This window comes from Amphiprion ocellaris, chromosome 14 (assembly GCF_022539595.1).
Source record: "Amphiprion ocellaris isolate individual 3 ecotype Okinawa chromosome 14, ASM2253959v1, whole genome shotgun sequence".
NCBI lineage: Eukaryota > Metazoa > Chordata > Actinopteri > Pomacentridae > Amphiprion > Amphiprion ocellaris.
Genome location: NC_072779.1, coordinates 18693618 through 18708614, shown reverse-complemented (window position 1 = coordinate 18708614; position 14997 = coordinate 18693618). Strand labels below are relative to the sequence as shown.

Genomic DNA, 14997 nt, shown 5'->3' with positions numbered 1-14997 from the left:
TTTCAGCAATTCAGACCACTCATTATTAAAGTCCAGTCAGGACCTTGTTATTTATTGCAGCCCACGACCCACATTTGCTTATTGTACTACATAATCGACGGTCTTGTCTTCTCATTCCTTCCTCTGCTTAAAGGACCCCAGAGCTCCAAGGGCTGATCGGTCACCAACTTTTTATTCAACCAATTGCATTCAACAGCTCTGCAACAAACCTTTTGTGAAGGTAGTATTTAGCAGATACAGTATGAGGAAGTTATTGGAGCACAAAGAAGAATGAGCACTGAATCTACATAAAGTGTTCTGAATTAAACAAATGTTTAATACAGTTTCGTAAAAAATTTAACCAAAGTGCATATCGGAAGTAACCGTTGCAAGGTATGCACAACAATGTACACTGAATTTTTTAAAGTGGCAACTAGATTCTGCTTTCTGCTTTGCTGTTGTAAGAATAATACAGGATTATCCTGTGTTATACTGTACACTGCATAGTAAAGCAGAAATGCATGGGAACAAGTAATGTACACATGGTACAATGCCTATATGTAGAGACTTTAGATGTCTGCTCCATAACGTAATACATTATGACAACAGCTACAGCCTGATCATCTTTTGAGATTATACTGTGGAAAATCTTAGGGAATAACTTGAAGCTGTCATGCAATCTTTATGTGAGTATGCAGTAAGAAAATGCACTTTAGCCCAGGGACAAAATGAGCTTTGCCTGGGTAATGAACGCAAACTGTTGATGTTGTCTCCACATCTGAGAGCAGTCAAAACCTTGGCTGCTACTTGACATTCATTGATTGCAGGACGAAGGTGTGAGTGTGTACGGACAGCAGGTGTTTTGCCTTTGACAGCCGACAGAATGCACCTGCTCTGACCTCAGTAACTGTGGCTCTGACAAAAACATTACCACATGCGGTTTTCTGTGTCCCATGCCGTTTGCCGTTGATTCATGTTGCTGCCAAGTGGAGCATATGAGCAGAATAAAAGAGTGGATCTGGATTTGAGCTCTGAGAGACCCCAAAGGTGATATGTGCTGGAAAAGATAAAGCACTGCCTATTGTAATAAAGTAAGAGAGCCAACACTGTCTCACAAAGCAAGCTTAACATACTGCACTTCACATATTGTATCTTTACACTGGAAGGGATGTTCTTATGAAGAGCAGGATTTTTGTTACCGTGGAAAGGTTGTGTTTGCAACATACCACCATCTATGTACAGCACTCACAGACAAAGCTACATTTCTCTGTTCAGATAAAATACATCAAACTGACAATAACTGAATTTTTTGGTCACTTGGAGGCAGCAACATCGACATATAGTCTCTTTTTTTTTAATGAATGTCGAAAACTTGTTAGCAAACATGTACTTACTTACACATCCAGCCATTTTAACAGCAGCATTGTGATTCATTTGGAGGTGTATTTGTGTCATTGTGGTGCATTTAAGTTGAACATTCACTCTCTTTTAGCTCTGGTTTTGGTCTTCTCCAACTCCTGAGGGAAATAACTGGTTCTTGAGTTGCTACATGCTTCACTATGTTCACCAGCTCATCGCTGACTTTGTCTGTCATTTTTCTGTGGAGTAGGTGGTGTACTATGGGACTTCAGAGCTTTTTCATTAAAATAGATGTGTGTTGTGCCTGAAAATTATGCTGTGAGAGCAGTGATTGTAAATCAAAACAGAAAACTTGCTGTAAAGGTCTGCTAAGATCTGGAAAGCTGCAGATTTGATCTGAATATTTGCATCTCAAAATAAATATTTGGAAACCACCGTCAAGACCGAATATTCAGATATTCGGATATTCGGGTCCAGCCCTAGCTATGTGTGCAGCAGTTTCTTTATGTACAATTTTATGTTGCAATGTCTAATTACAAACTACATACAAAACTTAATTGGTATTTCAAATTTGACATTAAGAATTATGGAATTTCAATGATACAGACACAACCAAATTTCTAATACGGTGTCATCCTACTTTGGTGCATTGTGAACAATGAAAATAAGCATTTTTGCCACATTAATGTCTGACTGTGCTTTAGTAAGTGTTCCCCTCAGTGCCCTGTTTATCATTATCCACAGCTCCTCTTGTACAGATGGTAGCTCTTCAGTAAGTCAACAGAAAGTATGAGCATCCCTCACATGATGTTTTGAAAATATTTTTTATTCAGAATGGGCCACATTTCAGCCAGAGCTGCACTGATGGAAAAATCTTTGCGGGCTTAAGAATTACAGTACTAACTTATGTGAGATACTTACTACATTAGTTTGCAAATGAATGGGAAACAAGTACACTGGTGATAAGAATATAACAATAGGTTTATATGAGAAAAATACACTATATTTTATAGTTTTGTTACTTGACGAAGTATTTCTGCTATATACTGTACCTTCACTGGAATAAAAAAAACTTTTGCCTATACTTTCCACTGTAACTGTCTTCACATAAGTCTCTGAGAACCTCAGGAGATCATCATTGGCTCATGTGAAGTTCGAGTCTGACAGCCTGAACATGAGCTGCTGCAGAGAAGCAAAGGGTAGAGCCATCTTACAGTTTGAAGCAGCCCTCTAGTGAGACCAGAACACTCCAAGTTCTCTAAAACGCACTAATCTTGCTACGTCACGCGGCTGTCAAGTCAGCTCAGTGCGGAGCCAGAGAAACCACCTAGACCTCAAGGCAGTCAATTAGAGCTGCATGATCAAATATGTCAAATGCTGCATAAGGTCCCAGGACAAAGGATGAAGCATCTCCAGCATCTGCTCTTTGAAAGAGGTCATCCAGGGTTCATGGTGGAATGAGGCTGTTTAAAATGAAACCACTCTGATGAGGAACAACTCTTGTAAAAATGATGTTGGAGATTTGGTTGTTTTAATATAGTGTCATGATGTAAATGTCATCTTTTCCTGCTGTTAAAGACACTAGATTGTACTGCAGTTGCTTTTTCTCCCCAAAAGTTACTTGAATGTTTAGGCTGCATAGAAACGGTGGCTAGCCTGCATGGCCATCAGCTGCAAATTACACAGTGATGTTTTTTTTAATCAGGTCATGTTAGTAACACTAATTGTTCAGAGTATTAAATATTTTTTTTTCTTATTTTTAACTTTGACAGCATTGTCATATTACATTTTTTTTTCATTTTGTCCAGCTTAGTTTATCACAAACGTCAAACTGGGTTTTGTCTAGTAGTAGTAGCAACAATTTTCATAATGACAAATAAATTACTAGGACCAGCAATGGTAAAATCGACTGTAAGAAACTTGTAGAAGCAACATTGACGAGACAGCCTCATGCATAAAATGACTTTCTTTTAGCACAACAGGAATATTGTTTTTTTTTTAATAGCAGCAGTTTGTCAGACTGGTGCCACAGAGAGTGAAAACATGAAAAGAAAAGCAAGCTAGAGTTAACTTTTGCTTGGCTGCTTATCAAATCGTTTGTTTTCATAATCTGCTCGACCTAATTATCTATCCCTTGTATGTAAAAGATATTAAAGTCTTGAGGGGACACATCACTACATCATTAAATGGTGAAGATTTAAAAGTAAAATATGTACAATTCTATAAAGATGCTTGCATAATCCAAATGTTACTTTAAGTACTTCTATCAAGCAATTATACAACAATTACAAGGGAAGTGATTTGATGATTCACGGTTCTGATCAGAGCACAGAGGAGGAAGAAGAGAATGTTACTCACCATGTCTGTGTCTGACACTGGCCCAAAACTTGTCACATAGATGTTTGTCCTCACTTCTGTCACACTCTCTGAGGAGGGAGACAACAAGAACCAGAACACATTATGGTGCAGTCTGTGTACAAAAACTTTCACAGCTCTGTCTTTGTTAAGCTGATCGTTTGTGTGCATGACGGTGAAGTCTGCCTGTTGGCTTTTGGCTAAGCTGCTTCACAGAAAAACCCCCAGTAATCAACGGTTACAGAAACGCTTCAAACTGAGGGAAAATGGAGATTTATGCACGCTCCGTGAAGAATTTGTGCCGTCCTGAACAGCTTAATACCTGGATTCTAACTGTCTTTGTGCATCATTTTGTCAAATCCATGCCCTTGTTGTTGTGCCACAGACTGCATGTTTAAGGCCATAATGTCGGACTGATGGTAATGGACATTTCCTAAAACGCAGACTCAAGCAGTGCTAGAAAGCAGAGGATGTAACACACCCAAGGATTGGGCCCAGGAGGGTTTTTCTCAGCCTCCGTTCAGAGGCAAAATGTTGCTGTGAGCAACTTCACAGATGCTTTTGAAAGTCTTTCTTCCAGTAAAACTAGCATTTTGTTTGGCTCAAGCTAGTTTTGTCCACTACAGCATAAAATCTGCTTTGGGCCAGACCCAAGTCTGTATCTTTGCAGAGAAGACATCCCTTTTGACCCAAAATAATTTTAGTTAGCCTGCCCCAAAAACATTTAACAGTCCCTAAGGGACTACTGGCACAGAATAGAATGCTACAGCTCAGCATTAAGCATACGGGTCTGTGTGGATGTTTTTTATTCAAATAATGCACACATGTTGTTGCCATTACGCAATTCTATACACACATTATAATCACATTAGACACGATGGAGTCTATTGTAGTACGAGTCTGGCATGACTCTTACAAGGCTTTTCTGCTCTGTGTAATCCCAGCGCTGGTGCAGTTCTTTAATTATAATTACGTGTATCATTGCACATTACATTACAATACAAGCTCCATAATTGCTTTTGTTCTTTCATAAGGATCGATAGATGATTCTTGATACAGCAACAGCAATCAAATAGATCATTATAGGGAGGGAAAGAGTGTTTCCAAACACTTCACATACGATTTTAATATAGCATTAAGTAGGGCATGATATGAAAGTCGTGACGGATCAAAAGTTGCCCTCTTCAGTGTGGGCTGAATCAGCTTCTCTGGGGCAAATGTGTAAAGCAGGCTCTTGGGCCACTGGCGAGACAAATGGCTTCTCCCAGTGGTGCAACAACTAGAGAGTGATGAGGGTTTTCTCCAAAAGTGAATAGATCCTCGGCTCTAACTGTGTCCCAGATCTAAACGACCACCCACAGGTGAAGTCTCTAATCTTTTGGCAAAGGGCCCCCCTGAGAGAGGAGATCCACTTTCACATTAATCATTGCTGCGACACAAATAGCTCTCACAAATACGCGATTATCACAACACCAAGTCAGCAGTTCGTATGGCAGACGTAGGCCGGGGAACAGAATGAGTTGCCCTGTTTCTGTTTACAACAATGCACCAGAGCATAGGGCAGAGCTAATAGATGCTGTAGAAAATAAAATGAAATGGCATTTTCCAGTTTCTATCCAGTCTGCATGTCTGAGATGGTCCCACATGACTGTTTCTCAGAAGGACCAGTGAGGCATGGAGGTGGCCAACAGGAGGAAGATTGGTAGTCTTATTACCCAGACAAAAGGCGTGGACTGAGGGTGCTAATTGTACCAAGGATAGTTTCTTGTTTCTTTGCTAGCAGATGCTAATATAAGGCATTAGCAAGAGCCTTGGCATGCTTTTGTGAATGATCAAATCAGCATATTTATTGCAAACCTCTTGTAATTTTGCAATACATTTTGACAACTCGCTTAAAATAAATTCATATTATTTAGCAGCTTAAAATGACAATAATGCACTGCTATTTTAGGGCTGTTGAGACAAAAAAACCTGATGCTGCATAAATTAGATTTACACTAGGGTTTTTGTAATCTTTTGGCTGTTGCTTGCATTATAGAAATAGCAGTCCTTCAATTTTTTAATACACAGCTTTTCAGACAGCCTGCATTAAGAAAGATGACTGTTCTGTTTCTTAGGAATGCAAGGCAACGCCGGTATTCAAAATGTAACATTTTTTTTTGATGAGTAAAGAAATTTATAAAAAAGTAATGAAGTATAATAAATGTGGCCACCTTTCTGCCTGATGAAAAACAAATGGCATTTAAAATGTGGAATATTCAAACTGGTCTGCAGTTTAAACTGTAAAAAGCAATGACATCTACCACGTTGTGCGTGTTACTATGCAAATTTAGGCACATAATGACACTACAAAGGGCGTGACACCATATGTTGAGCCTCTGAAGCTGCGACACTCTACTGACCTATGAATAAAGTGTAATAACCCTATCCCTTCAAACAATTTGTGTTTCAGCCAATTAACCAATTAGGTTTTTGCTCAGGGATATTTATAAAAAATTAAAATAAAAAAGAAGGGAAAATCAGGGTGCAACAGTAGGAAACGCCTGCTTGGTTTCACTGCTTCATACAGGATGTTAGAGTCAGTGACTTCTCTGTAGAAGCCATCGCGACTGCAGGCTCTGACTAGTGTGGACCTCATCATCTCGTCGCCCTTGGAGATGGGAAACTCTGTGTAGAGGCGACACGTGACATTAACAACCTGGTTCCTCATCCTGGTAGCTGCCACAGAGTCCGGGTCATCCAGCCTGGTGGAGGGTCTGCTGCCCGGTAGGCACGCTAGTGGCCTCGGCAGCAGGCAGCAGAGCAGAAATGGACATTACAGCTGGCTGGCTGGCTGAGAAATGGCAAAGCCTGTTTGAGCATTTGGACTTGCTGTTATGCAGTTTGTTGTCCTTAGGGGATGAATATTTGGATGAAATGGCATCAATTAGTCGGATTTCCACTGACATATGTGGTTATTTGCCATTTGGGCATGATTGAACAAAGACTTCCACCCAAGGGAAGGCACATTTCCATAATAATGCTGCACAATGTGACCTGACTTCATTGTGATCCGGGTGTCGGTCTGTCCTCTGCAAGTGGTCATGCCTCCTACTGTCCACTAACAGCAGATAATTACTTTTTTCGATCCATTAGGCCATAAAACACAATATTTCAAGATTTAGCAACAGTATGGTGTCTGATAACAACAACAGTAACAAGAAAATATCATTAGAGTGTTAATCCTAGAGCAGCATCGAATGCTGGACTGTGAAATATATTTATAGAGCATCATGAAAATGTTTGGGTTAATGGATTTTGTCACTGCTTTTTTGTAGGTAATACATTTTAGAACTACACATCCCAATTTAGGTGCATATAACATAAGTGAGTACACATGTTCAGTAATGTCTACTGGGGCACTGTTTTTTAGCCTATATTTATTTACATTATGGCCAAATGGGACTAATGAAAAGAGGTATGTGCGTGTACACTGCAAAGAAGATCAGAAGGAGTGTGCTAAAGGCTTTAAAAAGTGCTTTCATAACCTTCGTAAGCTGTGTCAGGCACCTCTGCTGCAACTGCTGACTATGTTGATAAGCGGGCCAAATCATCGTGCCAACCTAAATGAACTCACTTCACAACACCAGCACGCACCTGTCCCTCATCAAAAGAGTCAGACATATCAGGTGTGCCCCTTTTACTAAAATTGCTTTTTAGTTTAAAAATGTAATGAAGCCAAATTAGAAGTGCATTCTGTGCATTAGATTATCTAAGGTGAGGTGATGCAATCAGCTGGGCCCTTAAAGAACAATAGATTTTTCCTGCTTGGATCTGTATAGAACATTTACTTAAAATTTTTTTATCTCTTTGTGCTTTTTTACAGCAGCATTCTAAAGTAAATAAAAGATCAACAATGCTTTCTGACATAATCTTCATGATAACATTCCTGATTCAGATTCCTGATTCCCATCATCTGCATTCTTGTTTTCAAGTAAACAGAATCACAGTAAATAGTGTGATGCGGTGCAGATGCTCGCTGAAATGTTTTTCTGTGTAGGTGTCTGTGATTTATCTAGCATTGCTTACCTCCCAGCCCAGGACGTAGCCTGTTGTCATATCCATCCAACAGCCTGTCTAAGATTCGGGTGAAAATGGTGATATTGTCTTTACTATCATCAGGCAGCGGCTCTCTGTGTCCAACTACTGCCCTGCAGGGAGAAACAGAGGGGAGAAGGTGGAGTTAAAAAATAGAAAATGATATAAAATGTAACAATCACTGATATGTTGTTGCATAAGTGAAGCATTGAGACCGACATATCTTCAGGGTATGGTAGTGTAAACGCCTGCTGATAGTTTGTCATCCACTGCAAAGTAAATCTATATTCTCACAGTAAATATACAGGTTTGTGTTTGAACACTTGAACACTCAAATCAATATATTAATGGTTTATTCATTTCCAGCTTTCTATAAATGAATTATTCGACAATGTTGATTTCAGGGGAACTGACTAGATGTGAATATAATTTTGATATGGTGTACCTGTTCAGCAGATTTGATCAGTTTTTGTCATTATGTCTAATTTAATGTGCATATTCGATGTTTCTCTCACAGAGAAAATCTCACTTAGGTGATCAGCCTCGGGCTTCAATCAATATTTGAATAATATCGTCTTGTTGAGTTTGTTTTGTTGTACTGTCTTTATGGGCTGGAATCTCCATATTTACAAAAAAAAATAGTGAACTTGTGGTAATGATGTGCTCCTCTAAAAGAAAATACTCTGCAGCATTTTGTTAGACTTCTTCATATGCTACCAGCCAGAAGTTATTAATTTACATGCTCCACAATCCCCTGCAGAACAATATTGTGGTGAGATGAAAAGGCCACTATACTGTAGGTGGAACGCTGATGAGTTAATGAGCACAGTCTTTAATTAAACTAAAATCCCCAGAGGAGCTGACCTATAATATCCAAATAATCCCTGTCAACCACCACTCTGCTTCCTGATGCTCTTTCGCTCAGTGAGGAAAGAGCTTGAAAAAATTCGGAGGCTAGAAGAGAATATTTCCAGAATGTTGCTCAAAGGGAACCCCACTCTCAGCAACAAATCTGTCTGCTCTTAGCTTAATGTGTCCTATAAAAACAGCTCTTCCAGAGTCAACCTCAGCTACAAGCGTCTCCATTAAAACACTTAGCAGGTGAAGGTCACTACTTCTAGCGTATGCAGTTCTAATAATTATCAGCTCACAGTGTTTGGGAGCTCAAAATAACACAACCGCATGCTCTTAACAGAAAACGCATCATAATTTTCAGGCATCTGGGCAAATGACTTCAGCCTGGCTAAGTGGCTGTTACGAGGGCATATGTGGGCAATAAATGAATATCAGTTAAGCATCAGGACTCCCTCATGTTCCAGCGAACGCTTCCTCGATCTTGTAATGATTCCTGTAATGTACAATAAACCACGATATAAAGATTTATGTAGCCCAAAAAAAGCACGATGCGGGCGCGTTTTTATTTCAGGGTGAATGAAAGGAGTAAAGTTTGCTAGTTTATGAAGCAGCATTAATACCACTCCAGTCACTATTAGGCCAATGTGCTGCCTAATTATTACAGAAAACATTTTGTTGTTTATGTATGTATGATGCTCAAATGTGATGGCAAGGACTGCTGAAGGATTAGCTATTCAGTTCTGAATTATTGATATATAGTTCTTTCACATTTTTGCTTTCTCCTTCATATATTGGTGGCATTTTCATACTGAGCAACTTTTAAAGCCAGAATCTTTTAAAGTCCAGTTTGATACTTTCATTGTCAGTGTTTTTCTGCAGTAGCCATTTGGTGAGTTTACACTGAACGCTGCTCTGTTCAGTCATATTCCCTGTCAGTGGCAGAGTCCACCATTCACACGCAGGAGGAATTTGCAGGAAATGAGGCATGCATGGCATCCAGTGTTACAGTGTGTAATGTTGTCTCACTGATTGACTCATTGACTGTGTTAAATTACCGCTAATGCAAACGGAACATCCTGCTGATGCTGCTTCATGTTGGGAGCATTCAGCCAGGGTGGCTTTTATTGTAAAGAAGCAAGAGAAAATCTCTGATTTTCATTGCTGAAAATGCATCCACGAAACAGCAGTCATTTTTTGTTTCTTTGTTTCTGAGAGCGGATCACTTTTAAACATCGAAGTGAGTAGTGGAGCTTTAAAGGACTGAGCTGTTAGAGGAAGAGCTGCAGGCGACTGACTGCACACCTGTACTGTGTGCAGATTGCGCTCACAATTATTTTTGATTGACTTTTTGAAACATTGTTTGTTTGGCAGCACTGTGAATAGGCACACCAGCTGCTCTTTTGCTGGATTTTTTGACAGAGGAGCAAAAAGAATGTTTGCTGTTGTATTAAACTTCGCAAGGTGACTGTGGATGTTGCTATATCAGCCAGGGCTAAAATATTAAGGACCACAACTTTGAGAAGAAAGTAACTGTGATTAGCCAGATGATGTCAGATACTTAAACTCCACAGTGCACTCCACTGAGACGCAGCCTTTTAACACTAAGCTCACGACTTGCACCTCCTTGAGTGGGGCATAGTTTGATATATTCTGGTTGTCAAATGGGTACCTAACTGTATAATTAAGCTCTGGCAAAAATATGTTAAAATATGACGGTGTAACAATGTACTCATAAATATTTGAAAGAAATATACTGGGTGTTTCTGGATTTTCATTCACCCACCTTATCAAAAATTGACAGGCATGAGTGTTTGAAGCAGCTCAGACACACTGAAAACACCAAATACAAAAAGCTTTAGAAATGCCTGGGATGAGTTTAACTGCAATAGGTAATATCTCACTTAACATAAACCATATATCAAACAAAAAAGCCTCTGTGGCCCCTCCGACAACACCAGTGGAAACTCAAAAATTAATGAGAAACCTTTAGTCTTGGAGAAACCATTCTAGCAACGTCTGCTCTGCGTTCAAATATCCACTTCAGAAAAACAAAGCACTTGTGTGGTGTGTAGCATCTGCATGTTTTGCTGAAGAGCACACTCACCCTTGTGACACAAACACACACACACACACACACATCCCCACCTCTTCCAGTAGGAGCCAGCTGGTTTCCTTAACTCACGAGGACAAAAAAATAGGACATTCCCTCTCAATTTGATACCATTTTTGTTAAAACACACAGGTTTTATAATCATGCCAGCTGCTAAATTTACTCCCTTAGTCCCCTTCATTATTCACACTGTCTCAACACCAGCACATAAATGCATAATAGGAAAAGAAGGGAGGACCGAACAGTCATTATTTTCCTGAATTATCCACACATAAAGAAAAAAGTATTTGAAGAGCGCACATCTTGTGCCGACTGTAGACATTTTTGAATGTCAGATTTTTGCCGAAAGGAGAAGTTGCGTAAGGAGCACAAAAGATAACTGTACTGTAGGTTGCATCACTGAAGATATAAAGACAGATACTGAAGTTTCACAAAGACTAGCACTGAGTGTAATTTCAATGTGAAGCTAAATTTGACAAATCCTGCCTTTTATGAAACATTTATATTGGTCATGGGCTTAGCATATAAATAATGTTCATTATTAATAACTGCCAGGCCGTCTGATTTCATTATTCTGCATAGCCGCTCTGAAGTTTGATGGTTTAAAGTGAATTGTGAGTATTTGATCAAGAGCTGAGTGATATTTACCAAAGCTGTGTGAGGCAATACTGGAAAACTGAAGGTAAAAGGGCCCCAATTTACATCAGATGAAAAAGGCACAATTTACAGTTTAGATTTGTGGGATCCGACAGCTTACTCAAGAGGCATTTCGGCAAAGGTGCAGTCTTGGTGAAGTGCAAGGTGTCTCATGATGACTTTATTGAGACAGTTAATCTAAATTCAACTGATTCATTTGTTATAAAGAGGTCTGTTTGTACATGGAGTCTGGTTTTAGTCAATGTCAGTGAGAGCAGAGGATTAATTAGAATAACTGAAATCAGATGTGTTGGAGTGGGGGACCTTTAAGTTTACAATAGGCCCTTCTTTACAGTACATACTGTGACTTGTCACACAAGGAAAAGCACAGATGTTACAAAAAACATTAACAATGGCCCTGTTTTGTTGTGCTCCAGATAACACTGATACGTGTCACGGTAACAGGAGTCTGAAACTATGGGATTCAGTTTAATTCATTGTTTCTTTTCCCTTATGTATGTACAGTCACGCTGCACTTTCCTCCAAAGCATAAGACCTCACACTTACACCGTATCCTCATGAACATTGATATTGTATTTTGCAACACAAACAAGATTTTCAAATCTCTGTCTTATGTACGTTCAATTGGACATGTGAAATGACGAGTTTAGGAAACAATGATGTCACCTTAATTCATGTATGCTTACAGTTGCTTTGTGTAATGAACGTGTGCCTGAAACAATAACAATGGGGGATATAAACCAGTTTCTTAATGTTTGGTTAGTACTAGCGGTTACGAGTTAACAGCTTAACATTGGTACTGCTGCAACACTTCACTGGCGTACAAGAGTTTCTGCTGAGGCGAATATTACTTGTTCCACAGCATCCGTGGTTTAAACTCTGCAGAAATGATACAGCAACAGAATGTAGCTCTGTGGTATTTGATGCATTGTTGATGAAGACGGGCATGGCATGCTCGTTCAGGCATTTGTAACTGTTTCTTCACATGTGCAGAGATATATGCCAAAAGCATATGAACAATAATTTTTCTTTTTCCTTTTTTTTTTTTTTTTACATTTGCTTGATTGCTCAATATTAAAAGGTAGACAGTCATTTGTTATGCTATGCTGCTATCTATTTAATTAGTGAAATTAACATGCACTCTAGAAGGAAACTTCATTATCTAAGATGTGCTACAGTTGTTTGCTAAAGATGTATCTTTTCTTTGCTATTAGAGTTATCCCTGGCATTATAAGACTAAGACGCATCTCCTCAACAGTTTCATTTAATGCTAAAGCCAAATGAACAGAAGCTAAAATAATATGTTCATACTTCTCCTCCACTAGAGATCCTACTGTCATGTTCAGTGCCTTTAAAAAGCGTTCATCCTCATTGGAAGTTTTACGATTTTTATTGTTTTCAACATTGAATCATGGTCAATTTATTTTGGCTTTTTTTTTTTTTTTTTTAAAACAAAAATTCACAAAAAAAGACTGTCATGTCAAAGTGAAAACTGATTATCACATCCTCACAAATACATTGTGGCAACTGTGAAGCATGGTGGTGGCAACATCATGATGCCAGGATGCTTCTTGACAGCAGGCCCTGGGATGCTTGTAAAGGAAGAAAGTAAAATTAAAGGCAGCGAGGTATAGGAAAATCCTGAAAGACAACCTGATGCATTCTGCAAGAGAACTGTGACTTTCGAGCTGATTTGTTTTCCAGCAAGACAGTGAACTAAAGCTACAGAGAAATGGTTTACAGACAACAATGTGAATGTTCTAGAGTTGTCAAGTCAAAGCTTAGACCTTAATCCAATTAGGAATTTGTGGCTGGACTTGAAAGTGGCGGTTTATTCATGATTCCCATGTAACCTGACAGAGCTTGAGCAGTTTTGCAAGTTAAATCACCGTGTCCATATGTGCAAGACTGATAAAGACTAAAGGGGGTGAATTTCACATTTTTAAATAGCTCTTTGTTTTGTTGAAGGCTATTTTCGCTTTGACACAAAAGAGTCTTCTCAAAAAAGTCAATTTAAACTGACCATAATTTAATGTTGCAAAGCAAGTAAACAGGAAAATTCCAAAGGCGGTAAATAGTTTTGATAGGGGCTATATTAAGGGACTAGACAATTACTGTACATGTTCAGACATTGTTTTAGGATAGAGGGTTTCCAAGTCTAATTTGTTGCCTTTAAGGTACTAAGATAGCAGAGTGCTTTGGGCCCGTTTATAGTGAGTCTTTCAGAGTTCATCAGTGCTAAAAGTGTTTGGTTAGCCTAGTTTAACCTGCAAGAGAGTGTGAATGTTTCTGTAACATTTTTATGCTGCCACAGAGGAAATAAAGTCATGAAGAGCAGGGAGAAAATTGGCTGTCACAGATGATGAGCTCAAAAAGGCAGTCTGAAAATGCTAATGCATCCCCTCCACACGCTGCGCCTAAGCCCTCCAGGAACCTAGGGAAAACCCTGACTACTCAACAGAACCACACCTTCTGCCAATGTGACTGATGATGGGCTATTTGGCACAGGATCGCAGGTCGCCTTGGGCAGGATACCAACTCGCACAGACTTTTCCACACCTTTTTGTTCATTTGCAGCAAGAGCACAGTGTTGCACAAACTGACTAAAGCGTGATATTTCATTGCTCCAAAACTGACAGCTCATTTCTCTGATTGTGTAAAGAAAATGTAAGTTAATGGTATTACAATAGTTTTTGATTTAGTTTATATTTTTATATTCAAACCCTATAGTTTGCCTGAATATTTTAAGCCTTAATTATTACATAAAAAGATCACATTTTGATTCAAATGTAAATGCATTCTATTATGGCTTTCACTTTTGTAGCGTTACAAGGCAGAAGCACATTCAATCCAACAGCTTCATAGTCTGATTTCCTGATGGCATCATTAGATGGGATAAACACAAGCACCAAGTCACGGATATTGCATGTCCTGGAGCATATGGACAGTTGTGTGCGATCAAACTTTTTGAGAAGTCGATTCCCTCTGAAGTGAATTGAAATGTTATCCTGTGAAAATAAAGTTTCTTAATTAGCCATGTTCTGTAAAAGTCATCTCTTTAATTAATTATGGCTTAGTCCCATTTCTGAAAGGCACCAGAATTGCAGTGATCTAAAATAAAGAGAGCTCTTTCTCTTTTCTCTTTCAAGGATGAGAGAAAATATTTTGAAGACTTGATGTTGGCATCAAAAGTCTTTGACACTTACCTCTGCTGTCCGTGCTTTCGTACCACTGGTGTATTCATTAACGTTCATGGATGTTGCGGGCCGTGAAGCAGTCTGTTTCTGCTGTTGTAGTGTCCTATATGGGTGACTGGCAATTTGAGAAGGAGAAGACTTGGTAGACTGGTGGGAACAAATGTGTGTGGGCCTAGCAGGTTGAGGTAGTGGAACGGGCATGTACTGAGTGAGTGGACTGGTGCTGAGCCAAGGTTAGTGCACTGAACCAGTCTGACAGGTGAAGGATTACAGGCTTGGCCAGGGAAGAGATGTAGTGGTGGTCTCTCAGGGCACACGGGTGCTTGCTGCCAGCTAGGAGGTGTGGAGTGAGCAGGGAGGCTGGAGGGAAGTGAGCGGTAATGAAAGCTGTTTGGGTGGCAGTAGGAG

General features: G+C 39.4%; 1 protein-coding gene across 2 annotated transcripts in view; it reads right to left on the bottom strand.

Annotated features, from left to right (window-relative positions):
• Positions 1-14997, bottom strand: part of gabra3 (gamma-aminobutyric acid type A receptor subunit alpha3) — a 101419-nt gene that overhangs the window by 35782 nt on the left and 50640 nt on the right. For both annotated transcript variants that reach the window (XM_023275411.3, XM_035950591.2), the window contains exons 3-4: positions 7762-7883; positions 3697-3764 (exon numbers count right to left, since the gene is read on the bottom strand). In XM_023275411.3, the coding sequence (XP_023131179.1) occupies positions 3697-3764; positions 7762-7883 (190 nt within the window). The remainder of the gene's footprint in view (positions 1-3696; positions 3765-7761; positions 7884-14997) is intronic.